Below are 9110 nucleotides of genomic sequence, written 5' to 3'. Positions count from 1 at the left end.
TCTTGTACGCCAATTGTTTTGTTTTTATCTGTTGTTATATTGTGCAAATTAACCAAGTTTAACTATTTTATATCTCATTTAAAATTCCACTCGGGTAAATCTCTTTCTAAATGCAAAAGAGTGAAACGGCACTCTTTAAAGAGCCAAATGAGGGACAACTCTTTTTCCACCCTTTTAGATTGAAATTTGCATCTTTTTTTAAAAGTGATTTTGCACTCTGTCCTGGAGTGAAACCCCTCTAAAAGAGTGAAATTACCACCACTCTTTTTAAAGAGCCATATGAGGGACAACTCTTTTTCGAGTGGTCTTCCACTCTTTTAGATTGAAGTTTGCAGCTTTGTTAGTGATTTTTCACTCTGTCTTGGAGTGAAACCCCTCTATAAAAGAGTGAAATTACCACCACTCTTTTTAAAGAGCCATATGAGGGACAACTCTTTTTCGAGTGGTCTTCCACTGTTTTAGATTGAAGTTTGCAGCTTTGTTAGTGATTTTTCACTCTGTCTTGGAGTGAAACCCCTCTATAAAAGAGTGAAATTACCACCACTCTTTTTAAAGAGCCACATGAGGGACAACTCGAATTGTAAAGAGTGGTGTTTTCCACTTGTTTACATTTAGAGAGTAATTATTTACCCATTTGGATATGTGATATGCTTATCTAATTTTCCCTCGTCTGGGCCCCATTGTGGAAAAGGGAAGGAAAGAAAAGAATAGAAAAGCTTGGCAGTGGAGGCGTTATTATTTTGTTCACAGTAGGCATACGTATAGTTCTCACCAGACTTCCGTGTTGTGTGATCATGCTTTTATTTACCTTGCATTTTGGCGTCATCTCAAATACAATGTGACCTTTTATTGTGTGAGATAATTTTAAGGTTTTTGTTAGGAAAATGTGTTTACATGTTTACAGGCCTGTAAACCGGTTTTTGGAGTGGGGAGTTGCTATTAATTGTATTCCACACCAAAAATGTCACATAGGTTATTCAAGAACCGTATACGCAGAACGTTAATTAACAAAGGCCCGTATAATACACAGCACGAAAGCCTAGTAGAACTACTGCGAAAAAGTCCAATGACAAAATACATCAAAAACAGTATTTACAAGCATGCAACTTTGTGTTAAGCGAAAAGAGGAATGTCAAAGCACAGACTGACATTAAAATGTATTTTTGTTTTCAACGGCTCAGCCGAGAAACCAAATAATATGAAGAAATGAATGATTAGCTGAAAGTTTCTTATTAACTCCTCAAAGTGTTTTTTCTGATCATTGGTCACGTGGTGGCATTTGTTGTGGGCGTGTCATTGATCTGTCGATCAGACAGTGCGCTCAGTCCTGAAAACTGTTAAAACCTACGCGTCAATTATTTTCGCGTCATATTGTGCTCCTGCAAAACGGCTGATAACTGAAACCAGTATGGCTCTCTTTCTCCGAGTTACGGTGATGGTCCTGGCTGTGATTGGGCTGACCAGGGCTGGATGTCCACCGCTATGGACTGAATATCGTAACAACTGCTACCGTTTCATGGGTCATGAAATGTCGTGGACCGATGCAGAAAACCACTGTCGGGAGTTCTTTACCATCAGCGGACAGGGCCATCTAGCATCCGTGCACAGCTCCGACGGAGTGGATTTCCTGATCCAGTATTTGGAATCTTCATTCATCTCTGCGTTGGGCAAAAAAGTGTGGATTGGGTTTTCTGACCAGTCCAATGAAAGCACTTTCAGCTGGACTGACGGCACAGCGTTCGACTACGAGGAATGGCTTCCTGGACAACCGGATGATTACGGCTCTGGGGAAGATTGCGTTGAAATCTGGTTTCGTATGGAGCATCAGACGGGTTTGAATGATCGCCCCTGCTCCGAGCCCCACTCACATGTCTGCAAGATGCCGATTGGTGTCATGTGTTGTTTGTGAGTACAGGCGAAGAAAACCGACAAAAGCAAACATGGCTCCATAACATTTCATCCAGACAAATAAACAAAAAATCGCTTTCGTCGGCGACTAGCTGAATTCAGAATTGTACGAAGTTGATTTCAGCTAGCTGCCAGAATTATTAATTAACCATCCCACATTCCACGTGCCGTATAGCATTGATTAACCTCGCCAAAGTCACTCAAAAGAATTACTCAGCAGAGCCACTCACAACAGTCACCCAACAGGGTAACTCACAACAGTTACTCCCCAGAGTAAAGCCACTCACAAAAGTTACTCGCCAAAGTCAATGGCAACAGTCACCAGAGTCACTCTTATTAGTTACTCGCTATAGACACTCACAACAGTTACTCTCCAGAGTCACTCACAACAGTTACCCAACAGAATCACTCACAACAGTTATTCCCCAAGTAACTCACAAAAGTTACTAGTAGAATCCTATAAAGCCACTCTCAAAAGTGACTCGCCAAAGTCAATGAAAGCAGTTACTCGCCGGAGTCACAGACAACAATTATTCGCCAGAGTCACTCACAACAGTTACTCGCCCGAGTAACTCACAAAAGTTACTAGTAGAATCACTCACGTCAGTTTATTCGCCAGAGTCAACCGAAAGATTTACTCGCCAGAGTTACCCTAAACAGTTACTCGCCAGATTTGAAAAATAAACTGTACCAACACTGTATAACACGGTGCAAAAGCAGTCAATCAATTTACGGTCTCCGTTTTGGGCTTTCGGATACTAACTTTAATGTTGTTAAACTTAGTTTGAATTTGAATGGAGTTGGTTAATTGGCTCTGAAAGTTGACTCCATAAGCTATCCATACATATAAATAAACTTCCCCCAGAGTATGAGGGACAACTGTTTTTCAAGTGGCCTTCCACTCTGTAGATAGAAGTTTACATCTTTTGGAGTGATTTCTCACTCTGTCCTGTGCAGTGAAACCCCTCTAAAAGAATGAAATAATCACTATATGAGGGACAGCTCGAAATGTAAAGAGTGGTGTTATTCACTCTTTTACATTTCGTGCACTGCAAAAACGTTGGTCAAATCATTTGTTGGGCAAAGTAACAATTATTGGTCGATAATTGCCCAACAAAACCAATAATTGGTGTTGGACAAACATTTTGTTTGCCAATTTTTTGTTTAAAAAGCGGAACAAAATTTGGGCAAGTGTTGGGCAAATAATTCGTAATCTGAATTTATCATAACTGTTGGTTACACTTTTGCTTATTTATTGAAGCAACTTTTTGGGTAATTTTAATTAATTTCGATTGTTGGTTAAAATGATGCACATTAGTTGGTCAAATTCATCCGATCATGCGCACTACGATCAAAGAGTTGCCCAAACGTTGGGCAAGGTATGAAAAAACATAACGATATTTTCCAACATGGCGAGTGGAGGAGTGGCTGTGACGAGCGGGGTTTTCCAGTAGATATAGATCATATTTGAAGGTTAGTTTTTAACTAAATATGAAGTTGTGTTTTCTATTTAGTCGTACATAGTCGTGACAATTGCAGAGGGAGCAACAAAGTGACACTACTGTTGAATTAATTTCAGTTTTTAGTTTCAGTTTTATCATGCCATTATGTGCAACGCCGGTTGTGGCATGTATGCGTGTGCTTGCGCTGCAACTGTCACGACTGTGTACAACAACTGAACAGGAAACAAACAGTATTTAGTTGAAAACTAACCTTCCAAAGCATCTACAAACCACTGAGCACCCTCTCGATTTTGAGAGAGATACCAAGGCCTTGGAAGGTCACAGCTCACCACCGTTTGCCATCGTGGAAATGATATTTTCTACGCCTGGTTGTATGACGTATCACAGAAGAAACTGTAAACCAAAGGGTTAAATTCATTCACCATTTGTTGGATAACACCGAAAAGGGTTAAATCATTAATAAAACCATCGCCCAATAAGTGGGGTATTGATAATGTATTAAATACCCAGAAAATGGGTAAACAAATAAATTACCGAACTGTTGGTTACCAAAATATACCCAACTATTGATGAGGAAATATTACCCAATTATTTACCCAGACTTTCGTGATGTGTGATCATGCTTTTATTAACCTTGCATTTTGGCGTCATCTCAAATAGAATGTGACCTTTTATTGTGTGGGATATTTTTTACGATTTTTGTTAGGAAAATGTGTTTACATGTTCACAGGCCCGTAAACCAGTTTTGCAAGGGTGTGGGATATTAATTGTATCCCACACAATAAAAGTCACATAGGTTTATTCAAGAACCGCATACGCAGAACTTTAATTAACAAAGGCCCGTGTACACAGTGCGAAAGCCTAGTAGAACTATACTGTGAAAAAGTCCAATGACAAAATACATCAAAAAAAGTATTTACAAGCACGATCTGCTGAAAGTTTCATTAATTCCTCAAAGCGTTTATCTGATCACGTGGTGGCATTTGTTGTGGGCGTGTCATCGATCTGTCGATCAGACAGTGGGCTCAGTCCTGACAACTGTTAAAACCTACGCGTCAATTATTTTCTCGTCATATTGTGCTCCTGTAAAACGGCTGATAACTATAAGTTGGTCAAATCATTTTGCCCAAAAGTTGGGTAGTATTTTTTGACCAATAATTGGGCAAGTTTGTTTACCACTATGTTGGTTAAAATGTTACCCAAAAATGTAGTCAGTTGATATTTGAACCTACGTTGGGCAACCGTGTTGGGCAAAGATTGTTACCAATGTAGCAATGATTAATTATTTGTTGGTTACTCCTTTATTCAATTGTTGGTAAGGCCAACAAAAAAATATACGTTGATCGTCCGGATTTTTTCAAAAAGAGGAAGATGTTGGCCCATTTTTTTAAAACGCAAAATGATGCGACAAAAACTTCAATTCGGAAAGGGCATCTAATTTGCGGTACTCTTTCCATCTGGATTCATCTGATACGTGCAGTATATAATGTTTTCAGCCAGCCATTCCTCTTCACTTCTGCCTCAACTTCTGCTTTGTTGTATCTGCTGGAAGTCGGGCAGCGTAGTATTTTTCAATCTGATGAGGTAAATAAATTTAGCATGTCAGAAGTTACCTGGTAAACGAGTCAGCAATCAACAGTGTTCACGTTTTTTTTTATTTTTTTTTTTTAGCTGTTTCGTAGCGAAGCGCAGCGAAACAGCTCTTGTTTTTGTTAAAGTTTTTTTAGCTGTTTCGTAGCGAAGCGCAGCGAAACAGCTCTTGTTTTTGTTAAAGTTTTTTTAGCTGTTTCGTAGCGAAGCGCAGCGAAACAGCTCTTGTTTTTGTTAAAGTTTTTTTAGCTGTTTCGTAGCGAAGCGCTGCGAAACAGCTCTTGTTTTTGTTAAAGTTTTTTTTATTATTGTTTTTTTTATTTTTTTTTTTTTTATTTTTATTTGTCTGATTCAGTACTCGCAATTTTTTGCATAGTTCCCAAAGAGCAATTGCAATGAAACTTTCAGGGATTGAAGGTTATGGTGCAATAATGATCCTAAAGCAAGGATGTCATGATGACGTCATCACTGGTCACGTGACGTCATCTTAAAGGTGTTTTATGTTAAATGTTTGAAAATCTATATCAAATCAGCCAAACGAGACCGTAGGTTTCTGTTTGCGGGATGTGGTAGGGATAAATTAGGTCTTCATTTTGTTTCGTGTGCGTGACCTCACATGACCTCTACTTCCGGTTGAAACGGGCAAAAAACGGAAGTGCCCTGTAACTCAAAAGTGGTAAAAGTTATGAAGTTGCTTTCCAAGGACGTAAGTGTCTAGCAAGAGTGGGCAGTTCAAAAAAAATATTGATGACGTCACAAATTGCAACAGCGCCCTCTAGCGGCAGGTTGAAAACTCGTCAAAATGGACTTTTTGAAGATGTGTGTGGTGAAGTTTTTTGTAATCACTTCAAATTTTACACACACGTTAACTGTCAGGCAGCCATTATATGTGTGAAGTTTCAGATCAATGACGTCATCGGGGGTCACGTGACGCGGCCTTAAAGGTGCACTTTTTGAACTAATATAACTCCCTAAGTGATTATGCGATCATTTTGAAACTTGGTAAGTTGTTGGATATTGACAAGTTCCTTACAAATGTGAAATGACGTCATGATGACGTCATCAAATGATTTTTTATGATTTTTTCCATTTTTGCACCTTTAAATCATAAAATGCTATCCGAACATGGTATAATCCAAATTATTTTTTTTAATAGGCTGGATTGGTCATAACTACTTTTATGCAAAGAGAATTTCAAATGAAGTGGACAAAAAATGAAAATTTTCTTAACGAAACAGCTCTGCATTTGTGCACAAATGCAATCATGTCTAGTTTATTATTGTTTTTTTATTTTTTATTTGTCTGATTCAGTACTCGCAATTTTTTGCATAGTTCCCAAAAAGCAATTGCAATGAAACTTTCAGGGATTGAAGGTTATGGTGCAATAATGATCCTAAAGCAAGGATGTCATGATGACATCCTCAGCGGTCACGTGACGTCATCTTAAAGGTGTTTTATGTTAAATGTTTGAAAATCTATATCAAATCAGCCAAACGAGACCGTAGGTTTCTGTTTGCGGGATGTGGTAGGGATAAATTAGGTCTTCATTTTGTTTCGTGTGCGTGACCTCACATGACCTCTACTTCCGGTTGAAACCGGCAAAAAACGGAAGTGCCCTGTAACTCAAAAGTAGTAAAAGTTATGAAGTTGCTTTCCAAGGACGTAAGTGTCTAGCAAGGGTGGGCAGTTCAAAAAAAATATTGATGACGTCACAAATTGCAACAGCGCCCTCTAGCGGCAGGTTGAAAACTTGTCAAAATGGACTTTTTGAAGATGTCTGTGGTGAAGTTTTTTGTAATCACTTTAAATTTTACACACACGTTAACTGTCAGGCAGCCATCATATGTGTAAAGTTTCAGATCAATGACGTCATCGGGGGTCACGTGACGCGTCCTTAAAGGTGCACTTTTTGAACTAATATAACTCCCTAAGTAACCATGCGATCATGTTGAAACTTAGTTAGTCGTTGGATATTGACAAGTTCTTATGAAATGTGAAATGACGTCATGATGACGTCATCAAATGATTTGTTATGATTTTTTCCATTTTTGCACCTTTAATTTATTTTTTATTTGTCTGATTCAGTACTCGCAATTTTCTGCATAGTTCCCAAAGAGCAATTGCAATGAAACTTTCAGGGATTGAAGGTTATGGTGCAATAATGATCCTAAAGCAAGGATGTCATGATGACGTCATCACTGGTCACGTGACGTCATCTTAAAGGTGTTTTATGTTAAATGTTTGAAAATCTATATCAAATCAGCCAAACGAGACCGTAGGTTTCTGTTTGCGGGATGTGGTAGGGATAAATTAGGTCTTCATTTTGTTTCGTGTGCGTGACCTCACATGACCTCTACTTCCGGTTGAAACGGGCAAAAAACGGAAGTGCCCTGTAACTCAAAAGTGGTAAAAGTTATGAAGTTGCTTTCCAAGGACGTAAGTGTCTAGCAAGAGTGGGCAGTTCAAAAAAAATATTGATGACGTCACAAATTGCAACAGCGCCCTCTGGCGGCAGGTTGAAAACTCGTCAAAATGGACTTTTTGAAGGTGTGTGTGGTGAAGTTTTTTGTAATCACTTCAAATTTTACACACACGTTAACTGTCAGGCAGCCATCATATGTGTGAAGTTTCAGATCAATGACGTCATCGGGGGTCACGTGACGCGGCCTTAAAGGTGCACTTTTTGAACTAATATAACTCCCTAAGTGATTATGCGATCATTTTGAAACTTGGTAAGTTGTTGTATATTGACAAGTTCCTTACAAATATGAAATGACGTCATGATGACGTCATCAAATGATTTTTTATGATTTTTTCCATTTTTGCACCTTTAAATCATAAAATGCTATCCGAACATGGTATAATCCAAATTATTTTTTTTAATAGGCTGGATTGGTCATAACTACTTTTATGCAAAGAGAATTTCAAATGAAGTGGACAAAAATTGAAAATTTTCTTAACGAAACAGCTCTGCATTTGTGCACAAATGCAATCATGTCTAGTTTTTTTTTTTTTTTATTTGTCTGATTCAGTACTCGCAATTTTTTGCATAGTTCCCAAAGAGCAATTGCAATGAAACTTTCAGGGATTGAAGGTTATGGTGCAATAATGATCCTAAAGCAAGGATGTCATGATGACATCCTCAGCGGTCACGTGACGTCATCTTAAAGGTGTTTTATGTTAAATGTTTGAAAATCTATATCAAATCAGCCAAACGAGACCGTAGGTTTCTGTTTGCGGGATGTGGTAGGGATAAATTAGGTCTTCATTTTGTTTCGTGTGCGTGACCTCACATGACCTCTACTTCCGGTTGAAACCGGCAAAAAACGGAAGTGCCCTGTAACTCAAAAGTAGTAAAAGTTATGAAGTTGCTTTCCAAGGACGTAAGTGTCTAGCAAGGGTGGGCAGTTAAAAAAAAATATTGATGACGTCACAAATTGCAACAGCGCCCTCTAGCGGCAGGTTGAAAACTTGTCAAAATGGACTTTTTGAAGATGTCTGTGGTGAAGTTTTTTGTAATCACTTTAAATTTTACACACACGTTAACTGTCAGGCAGCCATCATATGTGTAAAGTCTCAGATCAATGACGTCATCGGGGGTCACGTGACGCGTCCTTAAAGGTGCACTTTTTGAACTAATATAACTCCCTAAGTAACCATGCGATCATGTTGAAACTTAGTTAGTCGTTGGATATTGACAAGTTCTTATGAAATGTGAAATGACGTCATGATGACGTCATCAAATGATTTGTTATGATTTTTTCCATTTTTGCACCTTTAATTTTTTTTTTATTTGTCTGATTCAGTACTCGCAATTTTCTGCATAGTTCCCAAAGAGCAATTGCAATGAAACTTTCAGGGATTGAAGGTTATGGTGCAATAATGATCCTAAAGCAAGGATGTCATGATGACGTCATCAATGGTCACGTGACGTCATCTTAAAGGTGTTTTATGTTAAATGTTTGAAAATCTATATCAAATCAGCCAAACGAGACCGTAGGTTTCTGTTTGCGGGATGTGGTAGGGATAAATTAGGTCTTCATTTTGTTTCGTGTGCGTGACCTCACATGACCTCTACTTCCGGTTGAAACGGGCAAAAAACGGAAGTGCCCTGTAACTCAAAAGTGGTAAAAGTTATGAAGTTGCTTT

The 9110-nt window shown here is 38.5% G+C and overlaps 1 protein-coding gene across 1 annotated transcript; it reads left to right on the top strand.

Moving 5' to 3' along the window:
• The first annotated feature begins 1388 nt into the window (after positions 1 to 1388).
• LOC117290048 (echinoidin-like) lies at positions 1389 to 1909 on the top strand. The gene has a single exon (XM_033771291.1). The coding sequence runs from the start codon at positions 1409 to 1411 to the stop codon at positions 1907 to 1909; it is 501 nt and encodes a 166-aa protein (XP_033627182.1). The 5' UTR covers positions 1389 to 1408.
• The last annotated feature ends 7201 nt before the right edge of the window (positions 1910 to 9110 follow it).

The sequence above is a fragment of the Asterias rubens genome, chromosome 5 (assembly GCF_902459465.1).
Source record: "Asterias rubens chromosome 5, eAstRub1.3, whole genome shotgun sequence".
In the NCBI taxonomy this organism is placed as follows: Eukaryota; Metazoa; Echinodermata; class Asteroidea; order Forcipulatida; family Asteriidae; genus Asterias; species Asterias rubens.
This window is presented reverse-complemented; position numbering and strand designations above follow the sequence as displayed.

What these genes read in the sequence shown, in the direction of transcription:
- LOC117290048 (XM_033771291.1), top strand. Translation starts at nt 1,409, where the DNA reads ATGGCTCTCTTTCTCCGAGTTACGGTGATGGTCCTGGCTGTGATTGGG.